This window comes from Nyctereutes procyonoides, unplaced genomic scaffold, assembly GCF_905146905.1.
Source record: "Nyctereutes procyonoides isolate TBG_1078 unplaced genomic scaffold, NYPRO_anot_genome, whole genome shotgun sequence".
Classification (NCBI taxonomy): Eukaryota; Metazoa; Chordata; class Mammalia; order Carnivora; family Canidae; genus Nyctereutes; species Nyctereutes procyonoides.
In genome coordinates this window covers 71356361-71380599 of record NW_026575126.1, presented here as the reverse complement: position 1 = coordinate 71380599, position 24239 = coordinate 71356361, and the positions used below count along the sequence as shown (strand labels likewise).

Sequence of the window (24239 nt, the reverse complement as noted above, 5' to 3'; positions counted from 1 at the left end):
AGAGGCAGGGCATGCTGGTGACATGACTTGTTGCTTACCGAAAGGTCCAACTCCAATAAAGCCTTGGGTGGGTGTTGAGGATGCCCCAAAGGAGAGACCACTGCCTGACACGCCCACCCCAGGGGCAGGGGTGTTCTGACCAAAGGTGGGTGTGGAGGTACCTAGAACGAAGAGACCACAGAAAGCTAGTGACTAGGCCCCAGGGTGTCCAAGCCGAGGGACTGAAGCTGGGGGGGGAGGGGCATCTCCACAGTGCACCTCGGCCCTGGACCGCTGTGCTGGCTTCCTTCCTTCCACAGCTGAGCCAAAACCCCACACTGGGGTCTTCTGGCCACCTAGGGAGCAGAGTCGCTGGATTCCCAAGGCCACCAAAGCACAGGATAGGGGGACACTCAGACCACCATTTTCCAGCTTGACCAGGTTACTTCCCTCTGACAATGAATTGAGTTCTGCTGCCTCTCCCTGTTTATCTGTCCCTCCCTCCAGAAACCTGACCCTTCAGCAAACATCCCCCCACCCCTGTGGGTCCTCTCCCCTTCCCATGGCCACATGGGGAACACCCCTGACCTCACCACCAGAGCCCCACTGTCCAGTCCTGCCGCTGCCTCCCAACAGCCCTCAGGCCTCCTGGCTCCCAGCTCTGACCTGCCGCCTTCCTGTCTGCCTCCACTCCCACCCCCCCAGTCACCCCTCACCACTGCCAGGGACTGTCCTAGCCTCCGGGAGACCCCACAGCACCTATTGGAGCTGCAACAGTGGGGGTCACACCTGCCCTCCGTGTGCTCATGTGTGAATGTTGCTGAAGGAAAACCTAGCAGTGCAGGCTAGCCTCATCTCAAATTCATAGCCCCAGTTCTCCAGTGCTGAGAACTTTCTGGCAATACTACCAGGTTCTTTACGTTCCTTTTTCCCATTCTCCAAATGACTACTTCGAGAGGCCCTTGTCTGTAAACACATTTCCCAACCCACTCCCCACAATCTTCTCTCATTTGATTTTAAAACACAAGCTATCAGGATCAGAACTCCTTGTCACCTTCTACATGGCAGGTAAGATCACTTCATTCTTCTGAAATTCTACAGGGATCTCCCTTCATATTTAAAACCCAAATTTAATCCTCGCTTTTACTGACCATCAACTCTGTTCTGCCTGCCTCTACAGCACTGTGGATTTCACTTTTGAGCCACACCTCGCTTTTCTCTGTTCATGGTCAATTAGAGTTTGCTCCTGACCCTGGGCCTTTGCACCAGCGCCCCTGTGCCCCAGATGTAGACTTGGCTTAAATGTCCTCAGAAAGGCCTGCCCTCCTTGACTATCTGAAGAGCTCCTCCACATCCACTCATGACATACCGCTTTTTACCCAGACGCTTCCTCCTCCCTGACCTTGTATTTAACAACTGAACGTGTATTTAACTACCAAACATCTGTCCCGTCACTGCCGTACTGTGAAGCTCTGAATGAGAGGGGACTGCACTTAAAACCGCATCTGGTCCAGCAGACCAGGTCTACTCCTGATCTTACCTCCAAACACGGGTTTGCTCTCCGGTGTGCTGGCCACGTTGAAGGCAAAAGGTGTGCTCTGACTAGGTGCGCCCAACGTGCTCTGACTCAAGCCTCCTCCAAAAGGGGTCGTGCTGGCAGCAGCCCCACTCTGTCCTGTGCCGAAGCTGAAGGCTCCAGAGGTGCCAGGGGTGGCCACGTTGATCCCAAAGCCCCCGCTGCTAGCTGGGCCAGCTGATCCCCCAAACGTGAAGGGTGACAGTGTTGTGCTGCCAAACATAGAGCTGCCGGTCCCGCTGCTGGTGGTCTGGGTTGTCGCTCCAAAGCCAGAGGTGGAGGCTGCCCCGAAGGAGAATACAGATGTGGTGCTGCCAAAGGCTGGCTGGGTGTTAGCAGGGGTGCCAAAGGCAGAGGCAGTGGGCTTCAAACCACCAAAACTAGCCTGTGCAGGGCTGCCAAAGGTGGGCTGGACTGGGCCAGGCCCTGGGGTTGCGGCTGAGGCCGCAGCTGCCGTGTTCCCAAAAGTGAAAGAGCTGCCAAAGCTCGGGGCTAGGCCTGGCTTAGTGGCACCCTGCTGCTGCCCGTCGGTGGCCCCAAATGTGGGCTGGGGATTGGCTCCTGGATATGAAGGGAGAGTGGGCTTGGTGCTTGAGCCAAAGGGAATGTGGAAGGCTGGGGTGGTGGTGGTGGTGAAGGTCAGCGCTGGCTGGCTACTGGTGGCAGGGGCGGGGGTGGTGAGGCTGCCACTGAACCCACTGAAGCAGGTGCTGCTGCTGCTGCTGCTGCTGGTAGTGGTGGTGGTGGCTGTCTGCACAGCCCCAGGGACGGATTGGCCAAATGTGGTGACTGTTGTCGACACGGGTGCCACAGGCGGCTTGCCAAACTGGAATATGGAGCCTATGGCTGGGCTAAAGCTGGCCCCGGAGGTGGGGGGGGGCCCAAAGAGGAAAGGCTGGGCAGCAGAGGTGGTGGTGCTGGTCACAGTGCTCACGCCAAAGCTGAACGTGGGCTTTGAAGCTGAGTCTATAGAAGTGCTGGCTGCGCTGACAGGAGCCACGGTTGAGGTGGCACTGGCCTGGCCGGGGAAGAGAGGGGTACTCGCAGCAGTGGCTGGGGCAGCGGTCTGGCTGAAGAAGGCAGGAGACAAGGGCGTGGATGTCGGGGGCCCCATGTTGCCGAAGATAGGCTTGAAAGAGGGCTGAGGGCTGCTGGTGGGTGCAAGGAGGGCAGAGCTGGAAGGGGTCGTGGTGGTGACCTTTGAGGGGCTAGATGGCAAGGGGCCCTCATTCTCACTTTTTGGTGGGGCCATGAAGATGGGCTTGAACATGGGGGACGCGGACGACACGGTGGGGGGCGTCGACGCAGGGGGGTCAGCAGGCGGGGTGCTCAGCATTCCCAGCAGAAGACTCTGCTTGGGGGAGGGGGATGGAGTGGGCGGGGCTGCAGGTTTGGCAGATGTCTCAGCCTGAGGAGCCAGAGGTGACTTGGTGGTGTCGGTGGCTGGTGTCAGGGACGCAGCAGGGGTCAGTCCCAAGAAAGTGGCTGTGGACTTGGAGTCCGAGGAGGCGCCTGGAAGGGCCCCTGACTGTGAAGAGCTGAGAGAGGGCAGCAGGCTGGGTGTCTTCGGAGGCGAAGGGGCCACAGTGGTTGCCACTCCAGCAGATTCTGGGAAGAACAAAGAAAGTGGGTACTGATGGCAATGATTCTGCACCCCCATGTGCCTGGCACAGTGTAAGGGCTTCTGTGTCAGTCAACAAACATGGCTGCACCTATAGCACAGACCCTTAACATATCTACTCCCTAAAATCAAGCTGGCATTAGCTCTACCCTTCAAGATCGTAAGATACAAAGGGATATGATTTGGCCAAACTGGGGGATAAATTATGTGGAGATGAAGGAAAACCCAATCATCCAAACTCAAGTCCAGTTAATCACTGAGATGTACCTTACTCACCTAAGAACGATTTACTGTATTTACCTACTGTGTGTTGAGTGCAAAACATATAACCAGAAATGGAGGTCTCTCTGTCCCCAGGCCCTGGGAGAGTCTGATGACTGACAGTTACTAAGTGATAAAGGGCAGAGAGAGGGGTGTGGCACATGCAGTGCCGTCAAGGACCCTTGGAAACCCTAGAGAGAAAAGGACCGAATGTCCTCTTGTGCCTGTGATCTGAGAGGCATGAGACAAAACCTCGTAACCACATGATCCCACTTACATTTCAGAGACACCTCACTAAACATTATTCACATGTTACAGAGGATGACAGCAAGGCTCAGAGTAGCTCACAAAGTGCGTTTCAAATCACGAGCCATGTGACTAAAACTAGACTACCGACTCCAGCTTTAAGCACAGCAGCCCCCTTCCTGATAGCTTCCCGATTAGAGAATTCTGAAGCTCTTGAGCGCACACCAGGTTGCGTCTGGTGAGCCAATCATGCTCTCACAGATTTCTAGAGACCAGCAGGCACACTGCTTTTACTTCGACTGAAACCTAGGGGCACATCCTTCTACACTCTGCAGGGGGCTCTCCCACTCACCCGAGGAAGATGGGAGGCTAGCAGAACTCTGCATCTTCTTCAAGCTCTCGAGCAGCGGGTTGGTGTTTGGGGCTGGGAGGGTGGCTGGGGAGGTGGTGGTCCCAGCAGCAGGCGGGGTGAACGTCAGAGAAGGCTGAGTGGTAGGGGGCTTCTCAGTGACAGAATTCGAGGAAGTATCTAAGGAGAAAGATTGTGTTTGGCAGTTCTCTCCGGGGACACATCACAGAGCACTCAGGTCTAAAAGGCATGTGACAAGATCTCATAACCATGGGATCCCAAACACAGTATCAGCTCTGGAAATGTCTCCCCTCAATTCCAATGCTCACGGTTCCCCTGATTCTACCAAGGAACCAAATGGATTTCTCAGATGAGAAGGATCCAAATAAAACCCAAGGAAACAACTCCCCTCCGGAGCATGGAGCTGACTGGTCTTCCTTACCGGTCCCATCTGCCAAGGCCTTGTTAAACCACCGCAGTGAGGCTCTCTTTTCCAGATCCAGATCTTCAGCAGTGATAGAATAGCCAAGCTGGGGAGGTGGGGGCTGCCAGAGGGAAAGATGAGAGGCTTGTCAGAGAAGCTGTAAGAAACCCATACTTAGCTTTTCTAGAACTTAGGAGTGCTGCCCTGGGGGGTGGGGGGGTGGGCAGGTATGGATGGACAGAGCCCTACCAGGGTCAGCCGGGCCCCTCGCCGGGAGGGCAGCAACTGAATCTTCCGCTTGCGCTGCCCAGAGCTGCCAGGTGTGGATGGGGAGCTCCACGAGTTCTGTGCCTTCCACGTGGTTGTATCTGCAGCTAAAGAAACAAAAGACGGACTTGTCTACTTCCTCTTCTCTTCCAGGAATGGCTAGGTGTGTCTATCCACCTGATCTTTCCACATTGAATCTTCACGGAGTACCTCTGAAAGGTTGTATCTTCCATGGCTGGGGTTTTGGATAATTTTTGCAAGATTTCTGATAGGAGAGTATGAAAAGGTAACTGCTCCAAATGCAGACATTAAGTGCTCACTGGATAGTTGTTTCTTGGACTGCTCAGATTCCTTTACCTTAGCGGATCACCAGGCCATAGGCACGTTGGGCCGCACTGTAGATCCACCCGTGCCAGACTACGAATCTCTGAACTAATAAGCCCTTTTCCTTCTGGGCCTGGTTGGCCCTCCACACAGCGATGCTCCGCGCAGGTTTTCCAAGAGGCAATGGTCTATACACCCTCCAGAAACATTCCCAGCACAAAACATTCTTGCACACTTATCAACCTACCTTTTTCTCCCTGGGCCTCCTTGTCTGCTGCCAATGGAGTCGAAGAACTGGAGTGATGAGAAAGCTCATCTTCTCTGCAGGCAGAAGAGGCACAAGTGCGCTTAAAAACACCTCCTGACAGAGTACAGGTGACTTCCTATGCCCTCCTAACTACCAAGTGGCCAAAGTCTAGAATAATCAAGATTTAAGATTACAGTATGCCAGAATAAAATATTTAAGAAATCAAAAGAAAATTCCTACAAAACGAAGGGAGTCTGTTCACAGATGCCATGGAAAACCTTTGTCTCATAGCAGGAACAAAAACAATAACCTTTAAAACTTAACTTACAATCCACCAAGTCTCTGAGAGCTGCAGTCACACTTCTGACCCCTAAAAGCAGTGTTCTAGTCAACTTTCAATGCCTAGAGGGTCAGTTGGGAGTCTAGAATGTGAACTCTTCTGCCCCTGACGTAACTTCTTCTGTCCCCCTACCCTCCGTGGCCTCCACGCACACCCTGGTCACTTGAGCTGCAGGATGAGAAAGGGAGCTTCTAGGGTCAGCACAGGAGACCATTAAGAGAGGAGAGCAGTGCAGGCAGGATTTCGTTGTCCTCAATGGCAATTTTTCAGACTCTCCAAATTATAGCTGCAGAAAGCCTAAGAGCCGAGTATACGTTCTTCTTTCCCGCCCTCTCATTCATCTACAGCATGAGTCAGGACTCATTACCTGATTTTCTTTGCTGGCCTCTCTGGTGTCTGGGAGCGGGATGAGGCTGGGCTAGAGAATGGTGATGAGCTGGGCCCACTTCTCTTCCAAAACTGAAAGGCAAACAGCAGTGACATGACCAAGCCTACAGGACAATATAACTTTGTGTTCTGTTCAGCACTGCATATCAAGTCTCCTTTTCAGTGACTTATTCTTTTTTTTTTAAATTTTATTGTTTTTTTTTTTCATTTATTTATGATAGCTACAGAGAGAGAGAGAGGCAGAGACACAGGCAGAGGGAGAAGCAGGCTCCATGCACCCGGGAGCCCGACGTGGGATTCGATCCCGGGTCTCCAGGATCGCGCCCTGGGCCAAAGGCAGGCGCCAAACCGCTGCGCCACCCAGGGATCCCCTTTTCAGTGACTTAAACATCTCTTTATGGGGTGCCTGGTTGGCTCAGGCAATAGAACATGTGACTCTTAATCTTGGGGTTGTGTTGGGTGCAGATTATTTAAATATAAAATCTTAGGGGTGCCTGGGTGGCTCAGTGGCTGAGCATCTGCCTTCGGCTCAGGGCATAATCCTGGATTCCTGGGATAAACTGCCAGTATTAACTATGGGGGAAAATAATCTGAACAAGTAAGGGAAAGGTAACTAATAAATGTTCAAGGAGTCAATGTACTTTTTTTTTTTTTTAAAGTTTATTAAGCAAGCTTTTTTTTTTTTTTAAATGATAGTCACAGAGAGAGAGAGAGAGAGAGAGAGAGAGAGAGAGAGAGAGAGAGGCAGATACACAGGCAGAGGGAGAAGCAGGCTCCATGCACCGGGAGCCCGACGTGGGATTCGATCCCGGGTCTCCAGGATTGCGCCCTGGGCCAAAGGCAGGCGCTAAACTGCTGCGCCACCCAGGGATCCTGGAGTCAATGTACTTTAAGTGGAATGTTATGTTCAGTAGTGGTTTAGAGCTATGATGCACGTTTACTCTATATTGTCTACAGAACTGACAAAATTAAGAAACTGTTCCAACCACTCTCCCCCAATCCTACTATAACCAAAATAAGCCAGTAAACTAATTTAGTCTTCCTTTCATTAATTTAGCTTTACTACAACTTTTTAAAAAATGTGCATAAATGACATTTATGACTTTTGCAACATTCCCCTGACAGCAAAGATGCTCTGTTCTTAAACTCCTCTCCCACAAAGCAGCCTCCCAACAAAGTAACTGACAGAGCAAGCACTCTGTACACAGTTGCATTAAGTCTTTAGCCTAATTACAAAAATACTAAGCTATCACTGTAGACCTTTTCCTACTGAGAAGCTTCTGGTGATTTCTTAATTCAGCAATAGTTACATAATATTATTTTTTTTAAATTTTTTTAATTTTTATTTATTTATGATAGTCACAGAGAGAGAGAGAGAGAGAGGCAGAGACATTGGCAGAGGGAGAAGCAGGCCCCATGCACCGGGAGCCCGATGTGGGATTCAATCCCTGGTCTCCAGGATCGCGCCCTGGGCCAAAGGCAGGCGCCAAACCGCTGCGCCACCCAGGGATCCCCAGTTACATCATATTAGAGGCACCTTGGTGCCTCAGTCAGTTGAGCATTCCAACTCTTGGTTTTGGCTCAGGTCATGGATCTCAAGGTTGTGAGATCAAGCCCTGTGCTCAGTGGGGAGTCTTCATGAGATTCTTGCTTTCCCTCTGCCCCTCATCCCACTTGCACGTGTCCTCTAAAATAAATAAATCTTAAAAAAAAAAACCTCTCTTTAATAAAAGTATTGCTATGGGATCCCTGGGTGGCACAGCGGTTTAGCGCCTGCCTTTGGCCCAGGGTGCGATCCTGGAGACCCGGGATCGAATCCCACGTCGGGCTCCTGGAGCATGGAGCCTGCTTCTCCCTCTGCCTGTGTCTCTGCCTCTCTCTCTCTCTCTCTCTGTGTGTGACTATCATAAATAAAAATAAAAAAAAAAAGTATTGCTATGCAGCAAGAAACTATTGTACACGCTTTGTATCATCTGAGTTTTCAACCATACATTTCCATAAAATAGAAATAAAACCTATACAGGCAGGAAATAAAACATCCCAAAACAAAACAAAACCCATAAAATTAAAGGCACACATTTTCAAGAAAAGCATGGGAGTCCTGGAACTCCACATAAATATAATGACCATATCAAGTGAAAAGGTAGCAAAAGATATAACAAGTCATAAAAATAAATTGTCAATCTATGTATCTAGCAGTCGATTTAGTTCCACACTATAATTCAATTTTTATTTGCTCAGTTTCCACTTTAGAGAGGTACTATAGGTTTCTACTTGACAAAGAATGCAAAGATGAGCAAGAGCACTCCATCACCAAGAAATTTACAATGTGGAAAAGAGACAAGAGAGTACACTAATTGACTGTAACAGTCAAAAGGTAACAGAGGTCTCTGCACGGGAGCCCCAGAAGAGACAGGATGTAGAGCTGGTGAGAAGAATTGGTACGGGATGGAGGTGATGTCTGAGAGCCTTTCATGACTTCCCAAAAAGCTCCTGAAGACAGACAAGCTGTACAGGCTCATGACAGAATGGACACATCATCCCACAGCAGGAACAGAACAAGGAAAGGAAGGCTGTAGGGAAGTATCAAGTGCTCCAAGAAGATAATAAATATCCTGGGCTGGCTGATACAGAGAACATAGAAAGGAACAACTGGGGACAAGGCCAGAGAGGCAAGCTAGAGTTTGAAGTGCCGAAGGCAATGGTAAATATTCCTACTTTGGAAAATAAGTCTTCTAAGACACATGGAGAGATCAATGCTGTACACAAAGAGGTTAGAGGACAGCTCGTTTTTTCAATAACTGGTCCCCATCCAACATGTGTAATAATTTCACTATAAATATTATTTGAAATAATTCAAAGCTAGAATTTCTAGTTTGGATGGCTGTAGATCTGGGTATTTCCTAGTGTCCCCCTGGAAAAATACAGTTAAGTCAAAGATCTCTACTGTCATTTGCATCAAATATTAGGCCTGTAGCCTATACTGATTACTGAAGATAATCACTACCTCAGTACATTTTTTTTTTAAGAGAAGTTTCAACATAAAGAACTTTCATATTAAACTCCTGTTTCTAAGACCTACTTCTGAGAACTTCTACATGCAAAGACCACACGTTAACAGGGCACTGGTCACTACTTAGAACACCAAATAGCAATTAGCATCAGTGGGTGTATTTCCCGCAGGGGGTCACATGCTCCACAATGAGTGAGGGCACTTATAATAAACTCTGACCCTCTTTCAGGCAGTGGCTGTGTTGTTCAAGAGCCACACTCCTGCTAGGGATGATAGCAAATGCTGAAGAAGGTGTGAGCTCCAACCGTGTGAAGGCATGGCAGTAAGGAAGAGCTAACTAGGGTGGTGAGACATCACAGAGATGAGAAGAGGAGCCAAGGGGTGAGCTCTCACCTTTAGGTCTCCCTTTTTCTCTCATGGTGACTGCCATTTCCAAAATTAAAAGCTGCAGTTGAGAGCTTGAGAAAAGCTTTTGGCAGTCTCACATGGTTGGAAAGACAAAAATGAATTCAGGGCTTTCCAAAGTATAGGGGCCCTAACCAGACCTAAAGCTTTTCTTTTGGATTCCCAAGACTACAAGTGGGGATACAGGGGAAATCAGAAATAAACCCTCATAAGAACCGACAACCACCTCAGAATCATGTCAAGTCCACCCAGACAGAAGTAATCTGCCCCTATCCTAGCTACTGCCAGAGGTAAAATAAAAAAGCAAAACCTCTCTGGAGAAAGATACCATCATTCAGAGCTTCAAGTCACCATTACATTTTTTTCCCCAATGTCTAACATAAAAAAGCAACAACAAAAATCAAGTATATAAGAAAGTAGTACTCACTCAATCCCCCAGAGGAAAAAAGCAGGCATCAGAAATAGATCACAGAAGATTCAAATACCGGAGTTACTGAACAAGACTTTGGAATATTATTATAATACTTTAAATGACAACATGGAAAATTCTGGCAGATAAGCCTAAGAAAGATAACAATAATGCTTTAAGAATGTGATGGATCAGCTAAAATAGCACAAAGCTAAAGAAAATCTGTAAACTGAACCAGGGAAGTACTGGAGGTGAGGAGACAAAAGGATGGGAAACACAGACAGAAATGGGACCAACAGAAAAGGTCTAACGTGTCCTGGACACCAAGAAAAGAAAGAAAATAGGGCAGAACAACATCTGAAAAGAAAATGGTTGAGGTGTTTCAAAACCATCAAAAGACATCAAGCCACATGACAAATTCCAAGGAATATAAATCATAAGTGAGCACTTTATAAAATTTCTCAAATGAAGCTGAAACATTTACCAAACTGAACATGTGCTGGGCCACAAAGCAAATCTCAAAAATTTGAAAAAGGAACTTCCTATCTACAAAAAACCTGTATCAGGGGTGCTGGGGTGGCTCAGTCAGTTCAGTGGCCAACTCCTGGTTTTGGCTCAGGTTGTGATCTCAGGGTTGTGGGACTGAGCCCCACAATGGGCTTTGCACTCGTGCAACATCTGCTTGAGACTCTCTCTCCCTCCCCCATCCTGACCTTGAGGCACACTCTCTCTCTGAAATAAATCTTACAGAAACCCTCAAAAAACAAAAAACCAACCCTATACCAAACAGCATATAGAACAAGAAATGAGGAAAGCACTCCCTTTGAGATCAGGAAAAACAAGGATGTTTGCTATCACTTCTATTTAACATTGTACTTCAGGTCTTAACCAAATATAGTAAGTCCCCAATAATATAAGGATAGGAAAAAGAAAAAGAAAAAAAGAAGCTGTCATTGTAGACAACATGATGTACATACAAAAATCCTAAAAAATATACAAAAGAATATTATGGAATTTAGCAAATTTTCTGAATATAATAATCAGTTGTATTTGTGTACATCAGCAACAGATTTTAACATACTATTTATAGTAGCATCAAAAAATATATATATCTAGAAATAAGTTTAATATGTAGGACCACTACACGGAGCAGTTAAAGATGATATAAAGAAATAAAAGAGGGATCCCTGGGTGGTTCAAGGGTTGAGTGTCTGCCTTTGGCTCAGGGCATGGTCCTGAGGTCTAAGATTGAGTCCCATATCGGGCTTCCTGTGAGGAGCCTGCTTCTCTGTCAGCCTATGTCTCTGCCTCTCTCTGTCTCTCTCTTGAATGAATAAAATCTTAAAAAAAAAAAAAAAGAGAGAGAGAGAGAAATGAAAGATATCCCATGTTCATGGATTGGGAGATTCAACATGTAAAAAATATCATCTCTCTAAAATAATTGGTAGATTAAAGGCAATCTTAATATCTCAACAAGTGTCCTTTCTTTTGATAGAAACTGACAAGCTGATTCTAAACTGACAAGGAAATGCAAAAGGTCAAGATCCAAGACAATTCTGAAGAGGAAGGAGAGAAGAAAGTTGGATGTCTTATTCTACTACACATCAAAACTAAAAGACTATGTGGCACAGGGTAAAAAAAAAGATGGGGAGACACCGGGGTGGCTCACTGGTTGAGCATCTAGATGCCTTTGGCTCAGGGCATGATTCCGGAGTCCAGGGGTCGAGTCCCACAGGCTTCCTGCATGGAGCCTGCTTCTCCCTCTGCCTGTGTCTCTGCCTCTCTCTCTCTCATGAATAAATAAATAAAATCTTAAAAAAAAAAAAAAAGATGGGTATAGGGCACAAAAATAGACCAATGGAACAGATCTAGAAATAATCCATGTATTATGGACATTTAAATTATAACAAAGGCAGTGCTACAGAGCAATAGGCAAGGGATGGTCCATTCTTTCAATAAATGTTGCTAAGAAAAAAGAAAATGTTGCTAAGTCAAGTGGATATTTATATGAAAAAACACTAATTTTGATCGCTACCTCACACCATATACAAAAATCATCTTTAGGTGGATTACAGATCCAAATGTAAAAGAAAAAGAATAAAGCTTCTAGAAGGTAGTATAATATCATCATGACTTTAAGTAGATAAATAATTCCTATACAATGCACACAATACATTAACCATAAGTGTAAAGTGAAGAAAATGAAGCGGTGAGACAGAGTAGAACAGTGATTTAACACAATTTATAGAGAGCTTATATATAGAATATATAAAGAATTTCTATAAATCAGAAAGGAAGTACGAATGGCCAATGAACAGTTCACACTTCTATTTCATTAGCAATCAACAATTACAATTATAACCATAAATTACAACCACAACGAAATACTTCACACCCGTTGGAATGGGTCATTAAAGAGACTGGAGACACCAAGTGTTAGTGAGGATGTATAACCACAGGAACAAAACGTCATACTGTACTGGTAAGAGTATCAAATGAAACAACTTTAAAAAATGATTTAACATCTACTACAACTGAATATTACACATACTTTATGTATGTTTACCAAAAGACTTAACACAAGAATATTCATAGCAACATTATGCATATGGAAATCCAAATGTCCAACAGGAGGAAAAATTAATTATGGTATATTCACATAAAGAAAATGAACACAGAATAAGACTTGCTGCTACATGCAACAACTTGGATGCTAGATGCATCTCATAAGGAAAAACAGTGGGTGAAAGAAGCCAAACACAAAGAAAGCATATGCTGGTCTCCATTTATATAAAGTTTAAAAATAGGTAAGACTATATAGTGCTAATACTCAAGAAGGAAGGAGGAGATATGAGAGGGGCTTCTGGGTGTTGAAAATGATTATTTGACCTAGGTGGTGATAACATGGAACTGTACACTTATGATACTTATTTTTCTACATTATACTCTAATTTAAAAATGTTTTTCAATATAGATTTGACACAGAATGCTATGCAATATGTGATCAAAAAGACAAAAAAAGCATATAATGTAATGATCCCATTTGTGTAACACAGACCAAAAAATTCTGTGTACTGGGCAGCCCCAGTGGTGCAGTGGTTTAGTGCCGCCTGCAGCCCAGGGTGTGATCCTGGAGACCCAGGATTGAGTCCCACGTCGGGCTTCCTGCATGGATCCTGCTTCTCCCTCTGCCTGTCCCTGCCTCTCTCTCTCTCTCTGAATAAATAAATAAATCTTAAAAAAAAAATTCTGTGTATTATCTATTTGCACACATAGTACAAATGTTAACAACAGGTACCTACCTATGGGATGAAGACTGGGACAGCCAGGATAGGGAAATTTTTTTTTTTAATGATTTTATTTGAGAGACAGAGAGTACACACATAGAGGGAGAGGGAGAGGAAGCAGCAGACTCCTTGATGAGCGGGGAGCCTGACTCAGGGCCTGATCCCAGGGAGATCATGACCTGAGCTGAAGGCAGCTGCTTAGCTGACTGAGCCACCCAGGCACCCCAAGAACAGGGGAATTTTATCTTACCTTTTTTTTTTTTTAATTTTATCTTACTTAACAGCTATCTACACCTAACCCCCCCCCTTTTTAAAGATTTTATTTATTTATTCATGAAAGATACAGAGACATAGAGGCAGAAGCAGGCTCCTCACAGGGACCCGATACAGGACTTCGATCCCCAGATCCAGGATCATGCCCTGAGCCGAAGGCAGACACTCAACTGCTGAGCCACTCAGGGTCCCTTAAAAACTTTTTGAAACCAGGAAAAGCAAAGCAGTACTTGCAGCACATGTCATAAACTCCAAGGAGCAGAGTACACAGTAAAAAGTTTTCTATGAGGTAGAAACCTCATAGTTACTCCTGGTTTCTAATAAAATGTCTCAAAATTATTCTATGCATGTTAAAAGATTAAAGAAACCAGTCGCACAAATAACAGAGGACAGTATATACACAGTTCCGCACCTTGCTTTTGTTCTGTATTTTTGAATTCACACCAGTGCCTATTAAGCTACCTTATTCTTTTTGATAGTTACATATAGTATTGTATGTAGCTTATAAAACTTATGGAAATACCGTTAACCAGTCCCCCTCCCCAAGATATATTTACATTGTTTCCAAGCTTCTGCTATTAAAATGCTACAATCAACACCCTCCTATATACTCTTGAGCATACAAAGAGAATTAACTCCTAAAAGCAAACCTACTGGATCAAAAGGCACATACATCTCTAATATTGATAATTACTGCCATACTGCTCTCCAGAGAACTGTATAAATTGACATTCCCAACAGCAATGCATGAGAAGCCTGTTTTTGCAAACACTTTTATGGTTTTTATTTTACATTTAAATACTTAGTTCATTTGGAATGTTTCTCTAATATGTGAAAATCTGCCCAAACTCACTCATAAAAGACACAAATATGGGGCACCTGGGTGGTTCAGTGGTTGAATGACTCTTGATTTTGGTTCACATCATGATCTCAGGGTTGTGAGATCCAGCCCTGTAGCAGTAGGCTCCATGCCCAGCATGGAGCCCAAGGTGGGGCTTGAACTCATGACTCTCTGATCAAGACCTGAGCTGAGATCAAGAATCAGATGCTTAACCAATTGAGCCATCCAGGCACCCCAGAACAATTTTTTTTTAAAACAGATTTTATTTTTAAGTAATCACTATATCCAATGTGCGACCTGAACTCATGACCACAAGGATCTAGAGTTGCATAATCCACCAGAACGGCACATTCTACTGTATAGAATTTTAATACATGCAGAGAGAACAAGAGAATCAGATTACCACCATCTTACAACCTAATAAAATCATGGACCTAGGCAAAGATGATATATGGCTGCTAAAATCAAATGAAAAACAGAGAACTTAAAATGGAAGAATCGGACTGAAAACAGCTGAGCTCAGGGATCATTACTAACCTCCAAAAAGGGAGGCAGCTAGACCTCATGCACTCCTGGGGTGATGCAATCACAAGTACAGAGTATCACCTGTGCAATGCTCTGCCAAATAACTCGAATCTAATCACGCCTCAGGACTCACCTTCCCGTTTACAAACATAGGGGATCCTGTACATGTTAAAACGATGCCACAATGACAGAAAATTAATCCAGAATGTGGGAAATTCCACAGAACAAAATGATCCAGTTTTTTTTTTTTTTTAAAGGCATTAAAAAAAATAGTAGTATTACAGATTCAGAGAGTCTAAGAAACCAAATGTAAAAGAATTGATGTTTGGTCCCTCATTCAAACAAAGGAACTGTAATAAGTTTAGGATAACATGGGCAATCTGAACATGGAGCAATACTAACTAATATTAAAAAATTATTGGGGCAACTGGGTGGCTCAGTCAGTTAAGCATGAGCCTCCGGTCATGATCTCAGGGTCCTGGGATGATGCCCCGCATTGGGTTCCCTGCTCAGCGGGAGTCTGCTTCTCCCCCTCCCTCTTCCACTGTGATCTCTTTTTCTCACTTTCAAATGATTAAATATAAATCTTTAAAAAAAAAAAAAAGTTATTGCTGTTTAGGAGGAATAATGGTGCTGTGGTCATTAATGTTTAAAAAAGTTTTAAAACACACTGAAGAGGGATTCCTGGGTGGCTCAGCGGTTAAGTGCCTGCCTTCAGCCCAGGGCATGATCCTGGAGGCCCAGGTTCAAATCCCACGTCAGGCTCACTGCATGGAGCCTGCTTCTCCCTCTGCCTATGTCTCTGCCTCTCTCTCTCTCTCATGAATAAATAAAATCTTAAAAAAAATAAAAATAAAAAAATAATAAAACACACTGAAGAAATAACAGGTTTGTAATTTACTGTAAAACGCAACTCCAGAGCAAAAACAGGGTGGGGATGGACTGATGAAATAAGACAAAATGCTAGTAACTAACTAGTGAAGCTATAGGGATGTCCATTAGATTCCCTTTCCTTTTGTATGCATTTGAAATTTGACATAATAAAAAGATTTTAAGAATAGATGAGTACAGACATACTTTGTTTTATTGTACTTTGCAAATGTTGCTGTTTTGAACAAATTGAAGGTTTGTGGCAACTCTGCTTCAAGCAAGGCTTATTGGTGGCGTTTTCCTAACAGCATTCGCTCACTTCCTATCTCTGTCTCACATTTGATTAAGTGTTGCAATATTTCCAACTTTTTATTATTATTCCCTTTGTTAGGGTGATCTGTGATCAGTCATCCTTGATGTTACTATTGTAATTATTTTGAGGAGCCACATACCACACCTTTAAAAGGTGGCAGACTTAACTGATAAATATGTGTGCTCTGTCCCATTAACTGGCAGTTCTCCCATCTCTCTCCCTCTCTTCTGGCCTATTTGCTGAAAGACTACAACGCTGCAATTATATCAGTTGACAACCCTTATAGTAGCCTCTTAAGTGTTCAACTGAAAGGAAGAGTTGCACATCTCACATGTTAAATCAGAAGCTACAAATGAGCAAGCTTAGTGAGGAAGGCAGGTCAAAAGCCAAATCAGGCTGAAAGCTAGGCTTTTTGCACCAAACAGACAAGTTGTAAGCCCCAAGGAAAAGTCCTTGAAGGAAATTAAAAGTACTACTGTAATGAACACATGAATATATGAATGAAAAAAAAAAAAAAGGAATGTATGAATGATAAAGTGAAAAGGCCTTATTGTTGATCTGGAGAAAGTCTGAGTGGTCTGGGTAGAAGATCAAACCAGCCACAACATTGCCTTAAGCCAAAGCCTAAACCAGAGCAAAGCCTAACCCTTTAATTCCATGAAGGCTGAGAGGTGAGAACGTTGCAGGAGAGAAGTCTGGAGCTAGTAGAGGCTGACTCAGTGAGGTAAGAAGACATCTCCCTAACAAGGGGAAGCAGCAGGGGCTGATGTAGAAGCTGCAGTAGGTCATCCACAAGATCTAGCTAAGATCATTAATTAAAGGGGCTACAGCAAACAACGGGAATTTCAAGACAGAGAGCCTATACTGGAAGAAGATGCCATCCAGGACTTTCATAAAGTTTCATAAACTACAAAGAAGTCAGTGCCTGGCTTCAAAAGACAGGCTGATTCTCTTGTTAAGGGTCAATATGGCTGGTGACTAAGTTGAAGCCAGTACTCATTAACCATTCTGAAAATCCTAGGGCTCTTGAGAATTATCCTCAATCTGCCTGTTGTGGTGTTATTCCTAGAACTGCTCAGGCTTAGGCCTTCATCTTTCATTTACATTATTGTAAAATTCTTCTGGATTACCTTATCTCAAAAGCATTCTTCTCTCAAACTCTTCTTCCATGCACACTTCATTTTTTTTCTAGCTACTATATATAGAGTACCCGCTTACTGACGTGTACTGTAATGGATATTTTTTAAGCATTACCTACAATCTTTATTTTATAATAATCCTTGGGAGATGAGAAAAGATAAGTTGAAGTGATTTACCTGCCCAAAGCCCTATAGCTACTAAGTGTCAGAACTAAAATGTGAATCTGAATCTGTCTGGTAGCAAAGCTTGCTCGGTTCCCTAGGCCATACTATATTCTCTAAGAAAGAGTAATTTTTTTCTAAAAAAGAATTTTTAAAAATTACAATATTTAAAAAACTTTCACTAAATTCTCAATGACAATAAGATGAATTTCACGACTCAGTGCAATTTAGACTGAATCTACCTTTTCAATCAAATTAGTATTATTTACTGAATTATTCATCCTTTGTTCATTTATCTGGAATACTGGCTGTTTGGCATCAGGTGTCCCCACATGAACTGGTTTATCTTCTGGGATTTCTATTTTGTCCCCTGGGTCTAAGCATCCATTTGAGGATCTGTACCTTCTTTTAGCTCAGAGGTAATCCTAATATCTGAAGGATGGAATGAGGTTAGTAAACACTGGCTAATCAATTAATTAATGCTCAGAACACCTTTCTCCCATGCACCAAGATGAACATACCTGAGAGAAACCTCGAGTAGAACTGTAAGAACTAGTAATGGCATTGCGACTGGAACTAGGGATGCCACCTGTGTACGTGCTCGTCAAGGAGCTCATGGAAGAGGTGCGAGATCTCTTATTCGAGTGGTCATCTGAGCTCTGGGAATTGAGACCTCTCTTCAGAGAGCCAGGCCTAATAAAAAAGAAAAAGACAGTGAGCTGTGCTATTTAAGGCAACATTCTTTTAAGGCTTCATCCATGGTCACAAAACATTTCTTAAATAAACTCAATAAAAAAAAAAATGAAGCTCTTAATACTATAGTTACCATTTCAGCTAAGTAGCTCAGACAAAGCCAGGAAGGGAAAGACAAATATTTTAAAAATTAAATGCATGATTTCACTTATATAATATTCTAGAAAAAAATGCACACTAATCTACAGTGACAAAAAGCAGATTAATGGATGCCTGGGGATGGGGGCAGGACTGGAGGGAGGTGTTACTAATGGGCATGGGGCAACTTTTGAAGGTGACCGTTACGTTTATTACCTTGGCTATAGCGATGGTATAACAGGTGTATACACGTCAGAACTTATCAAATTGTACACTTCATTTATTTATTTTTTAAGGATTTATTTATTTATTTATTCATTCATTCATTCATTCATTCATTCATTCATTCATCATATATATATAGAGAGAGAGAGAGAAAGAGAGGCAGAGACACAGGAGGAGGGAGAAGTAGGCTCCACGCTGGGAGCCCGACATGGGACTCGATCCCGGGACTCCAGGATCACGCCCTGGGCAAAAGGCAGGCGCCAAACCACTGAGCCATCCAGGGATCCCCAAATTGTACACTTTAAAAAAAGCACAATCTGTCAATTATCCCTCAATAAACCTACTAAAAAAATCAGAGCTAAGAGAAACCAACCATGGGATCCCTGGGTGGCGCAGCGGTTTGGCGCCTGCCTTTGGCCCAGGGCGCGATCCTGGAAACCCGGGATCGAATCCCACGTCAGGCTCCCGGTGCATGGAGCCTGCTTCTCCCTCTGCCTGTGTCTCTGCCTCTCTCGCTCTCTCTGTATGACTATCGTAAAAAAAAAAAAAAAAAAAAAAAAGAGAGAGAGAGAGAGAATCCAACCAGTTTTTCTAAGCTTCCAACTGAAACATCGTTCCTTTACAATAGTTACCTAATCTTTGTTACAATGTAGACAACTCACTTTCTCCTATAGTAATGAATATTAACTACAGGCTAATTTATTCTTACACTCAAAATGTATTTCCTCTAACTTCCACCTATAGTTCACCTGGGCATCTGTTTGGAGCCAAATCAAACAACTGTTGGCCTTTTCTTCATGCAACTGCTGTTTAGGTTTCTGGAGACCATTATCCTTCCCTCCCTCATTCCCTTAACTCCCCTTCATATTTTTTTCCCCTTGGATCGATACTTTATACTTTCAAAATCCACTCAAACACCACCACCCTGTAACATTTTACAACTGCTTCACTCACTCAGAACACAGGTCAGGTTGTGTTTATCCTCTTACATCTTCGACCCAAACACAACACTGCATGGACAATCTGAACATAATTGAGGAAAGCACAATTACCCCTCACTTGCTCCATTCTAGTCTCTGTTCTCCTATCAGCACAGACCAAAAGCACATTAGCTCTTTTGGCAGCCTTATCATCCTCCTGACTCAATAAGGATGTAAGTTACCACAAATCTTTTCATAAGCCACTTTCCTTCTCATCCAACTCTTAAATGTATTTAAACTCAAACATACAGGGGCAGCTGGGTGGCTCAGTGGTTTAGTCCCACCTTCATCCCAGGGCCTGATCCTGGAGACCCAGGAACGAGTCCCACGTCAGACTCCCTGCATGGAGCCTGCTTCTCCCTCTGCCTGTGTCTCTGCCTCTTTCTCTCTGTGTGTCTATCATGAATAAATAAAATCTTAAAATAAATAAATAAATAAATAAATAAATAAATAAATAAATAAATAAACAAACTCAAACGTACAAACTTAACATTTATCTTAAATTTCATACTGTTGCACTTTAACCTTTGCACAAACCTGTTTATTACATAGTTATGAAATATATTTACAAACTCTTAGCTGTACCATATTTTTTATCCATATTAATGAAAAAGTACTAAAAGAAATTAGATGATAGTTATTATGGGACGTGACTTAAAATGTTGCTCTATCACAGATTTGTACCTGGACTAATAAAGCAATACAACCAACACAGAGGAAAATCTACAAGACAACAGCTCCAACCGTGCCCTTCCCCAGTCTACCTCATTCAGATGGATTCTCACATACTTAGGCACAAAAGAAGCGGGGACTCCGTTGGCCACCAGGGGCTCAAATGCTGAATGTCCACTCCCGCTGCTATCATGGCGCCTGTGACAAATAAAAAACCCTCAATTAAATGAAATGACAGTTTTTTTTTCTTTAGAGTATCTTCTCATATTTCTATAATCTTACACTATTTCTTTTTTTTTTCTTACACTATTTCTATAGCATATAGGTTCTATGCTAGACAAGAAAAAGGCTGCTTCAAATCCTAAAGATTCTGAAAGGTAGATTTATTCTAGGATTGTCCTCATAATGAGTATAAAAATGCTTCAAGACCTTTTGAACTTACTCAGGTGTATTACTTGCTAACTTCTCTCCAAAGTATTATAATCACAAATTTAATACCCTACCACCCACAAACAGATTTTTTTTTTTCAAACAGATGTTTTAAAAACATTTTAGGGACTAACTCACACATCCCATAATGCTCTAGAGGTTAATAAGTCTGTTAGGGAAAAATTTCACATATCTCATGTAAGAACTGCCTATGCATGGTGCCCATAATCACTGCTTATTCCAAGCATGAGAAAGATAATACAGAATCCTGTTTTAGGCTCACCAGGGTCAAGAAAACTTAGAACTTGGATAATATGGGAGACCTATTTGGACCATAAGAATGATACCCTCTTCCACTGCCACATCCCACTCTTTGCCACCCCTGCTTAGCCAGTTGACATTAGTTCAAATTGTTCACTTTTAAGTCATTTCTACTAATCATGAGATCTTCTTTTGTTACATAAAAACACCTCCATTTATTAGTATCTCCCTACCTCACTTTGCATTGGCAGTATCAAAGACAGTCAACTTTGCAGGATATGACCAATCTGGTCTAGGTAATGGGGAGGAGGACAATGGTTATATTTAACAAGAGTGGGGTCCACTGTCTTCTCAGAGTGCTTCCTTCATCAATGTATATATAAAAAAAAAAACCTCCCTTATTAGTCTGTTATATGATCCTGTTGTGTGGTTTTTTTTTTAAACCTCTATACACTTACAATCTCTAATTCCTTATTTTATTATCCAAGGCCCATGGGGACTCTCTTGCTCACTGCCCTAATGCTGGAGCAGGCCCAGGCACAAACTTAGATGCTCAATCTGTTGAATTAAAAGAGGAGTGAAGTCCTTAACTGATTCTTGGAAAGCCATAAGAAGCTATGCATCATAACTAGTGACTTCAACCTCTGCTCTTTCCACACTTAGGAGACAGACGGTTCATTTTCATTAAAATATCAGAAACCAAATAATGAAATTAGGTTTAGTCTCATTACCAATAAATCTACCATATTCCAGTCTTCACTTTGCTTCGACAAGCATTTCCTTCCGCACAAATATGACATTTGAATGGTGGTTACCCAAGTAATTAACACAAGCTGGTCAGGGAAAGATTTTTAGCATTCTCTCTCAGGAAAAAAAAAAAAAAGCTTTGAGCACATTTGTGTCAAAAGTATGAGGCTAACATTGCTAATAGCTGTCAGCTTATGGAAAAGTTAAGTTATAAAATTTAACCTGTACTGCAGGAAACTAACAGCATTAAAGCCCTTGTTACTAAGCTCTTCCATGGAAGCCAAAGAAGGGCACCCACTGAGGCTCACAAACTGTGGAGTTAGTCTCTGCTTTTTGGGAGTGATCTGTATTTCAACAAATCACAGGAGTCTGTGTGGGTGGCCTATTTAGTACTCTGCAGGGCCTGTTACCTTCTTTTATTTTCCTGGCTATCAGAAAATATTTGATCTTCCTCCTCCACTGTCCTTTTCTTCCTCTCTTTGAGGGCACTCAGTACGGTCTCCTTTGCACATGGATCTGGGGCATTACTTGATGGTGAGGACAGCGTTGAGTTGATTGTCTGCTCTGGTCTATAATGAAAAACAAGATTCTGGCATTGAGATACATTAATAGCCATGTCATATAGCACAGATTTCAGTCATTGGAAATCAGAAGCCAACCAATAAGCAAAACCATACAATGAAAGAAACTGCCCTTAGCAATGAAAGCTACAATTAAGTCCCACACAAAACAAAAAACTAGGGATTTCTGATTCAAATAAGCAGCTTCTTCCCTTTTTCGTTTCATAGTTGTTTTGTTAGAGGAACAGATGTGGAAGAGTAAGTGGAAATAAACAGGAATTTATTCTGCCAGCAGTAACACTCACATTGGTGAACGAATCCATTTACTATCTGGAGGAGCAATCCTCACTGTCACTGGGCTGCACACCATTTTGGAATTACGAGCAGATAGCACAGTCTTCTTGTGATAACCATTCCAGCACACTGTAGGAAGTACCCCCAGAAGGGAATATTGGGCTTGCTGGATTGGGTATCGTCTTCGAGGTGTTATTACAAACCGGTTTGATAAAGTCCCACAATCCCTATGGAGAATGGGAGACATGTTATAAAAACAAAGAAGCCTGAAAGAATGGCAGAAAATGTAAATTACTAAAGAATCATGTGGGTTATCTTCCAGAAAGCTTAAGCTGTTTTTTTTTAAAAAAAGGTTTTTATTTAGAGAAAGCGAGCACACTTAAGAGAGGGGCAGAGGGAGAGGGAGAGAGAATGGCAAGCAGACTGTGCCCTGATCACACAGAGCCTGATGCAGACACTTTCACCACCCTGAGATCAGGACCCAGGCAGAAATCAAGAGTAAGGCGCTCAACCAACTGAGCCACCCAGGAGCCCCTTAAACTGCTTTTTGAGCCACACAAAACAAAGCATTTTTATGGCAATGGTTTCCCATTCCATCTAAGGATGAACAGCAGCAGCTGCTTAACAGCTGTCCCAATGGACTTCGACAATTTTGCGAGGGAAATTGAAAACCCTGCCTACACATGTAAAACTGCAATGGAAGAAAAGTGCGTGTTAGGACATGCAAGGAGGAACTTTTCAAGAATTCTTAAGTCTTTTCAATCTTTTATGCTGAGTCATAAGTAATATACACCCAAATTCAAACATTTCTGACACCTAAAGTTCATCTTTCAACTAAATATAGTTATTGATAACCTAATATTTTCACCAGTTTTGTATTCTTTTGTAATGCTCAGCTATTGGAGGTAAATGGGATTGCCTCTTTGACAATCAAGTTTTATCAAAGAGCGGTCTTCCGGGAACACCTCTTTGAGCTTGACTAACTGAAGTAATTGCTCCTGTTGGTTTAAAGGAAAAATGTAACAAAATATACTATATAACTACTCTCGAAAGGCATAGATACTTTCACCAGAAGCAGGGATATTTTAGTAGTTTATCAAGTATTCTTCTAAATGCTATACTAAAATTCAGTTTTAAAAACTGTAAAAAAAAAAAAAAAAAAAAAAAAAAGAAGCAGCTCTGGCATCACATCTCATTCCAAAGGCTCAAGGAGGGCAGGCGGGACGGTTGACCCACACCAAGGTGTTTCAAGAGGACAAAGCGATACAGAGTCCACTTTGGACTTAACGAAACAGAAAATCGGATTTAAAAATCAAGCCCTCCATTCAAAGCCGGTCAACAGAGAGGAGGGTGTGGGGAAGATGGGCGTATCTTACCGGTGGGAAGGCCTCCTAGGGGGTCGGAGAAGAGGAGTGGGGAGAGAGGGGTGAGTGTGGTGCACAAGATGGGCCGAGGGCGCAGGCGGCGCGGCGCGAGCGGGTGTTCGGCGGCGGCCAGGCCTCTCCAGTAGGTCCCTGGCCTCCGGGGCGGGTGCAGGCTGCGGGGGGCCGGGCTTGCCCAGGTAACTGCCCATGAGGAGCAGTTCGGCGGGGTCCGGTCCTTCGAGCAGGGTCCGCGACTCTAGGAGGTTTCCGTTCACCGCCGACTTAGCCGGAGGCGAGACGTGCAGGGGCCGCTGACGCCGCGCGTTCCGAACGAGAGAGGAAAGGGCGCGCGAACCGCGGGGCTCGCGGCTCAGTCCCCACCAGGCCGCGGTGGCCCCCACGGCCAGCCAGGCCAGCGCCGCCGCCGCCGGCACCAGGTACAGCACGAGGCCGAACAGCGACAGGCCGAGGACCACCGCCCCGGCCGGGCCGCCGCAGCCCCCTCCCCGGCCCCGGCCGTCCCTGACGCTCGCTATCGGCCGCCGCCGCTCGCCTCCGCCAGCCGCCGCAGCCGCCGGAGACATCGCGGCTCCGCGCCGCGGAGAAGACTTAAATATC

General features: G+C 43.9%; 1 protein-coding gene across 1 annotated transcript in view; it reads right to left on the bottom strand.

The window, feature by feature from the left end:
* POM121C (POM121 transmembrane nucleoporin C) overlaps positions 1 to 24239 on the bottom strand; it is a 26808-nt gene extending 2569 nt beyond the window's left edge. Inside the window, exons 1-12 of the mRNA XM_055339634.1 lie at positions 23634 to 24239; positions 22269 to 22484; positions 21814 to 21972; positions 20084 to 20164; positions 17780 to 17951; positions 6002 to 6093; positions 5295 to 5368; positions 4706 to 4830; positions 4475 to 4577; positions 4036 to 4212; positions 1520 to 3163; positions 39 to 161 (exon numbers count right to left, since the gene is read on the bottom strand). Coding sequence (XP_055195609.1) covers positions 39 to 161; positions 1520 to 3163; positions 4036 to 4212; positions 4475 to 4577; positions 4706 to 4830; positions 5295 to 5368; positions 6002 to 6093; positions 17780 to 17951; positions 20084 to 20164; positions 21814 to 21972; positions 22269 to 22484; positions 23634 to 24205 — 3538 coding nt within the window. The 5' untranslated portion in view covers positions 24206 to 24239. The remainder of the gene's footprint in view (positions 1 to 38; positions 162 to 1519; positions 3164 to 4035; positions 4213 to 4474; positions 4578 to 4705; positions 4831 to 5294; positions 5369 to 6001; positions 6094 to 17779; positions 17952 to 20083; positions 20165 to 21813; positions 21973 to 22268; positions 22485 to 23633) is intronic.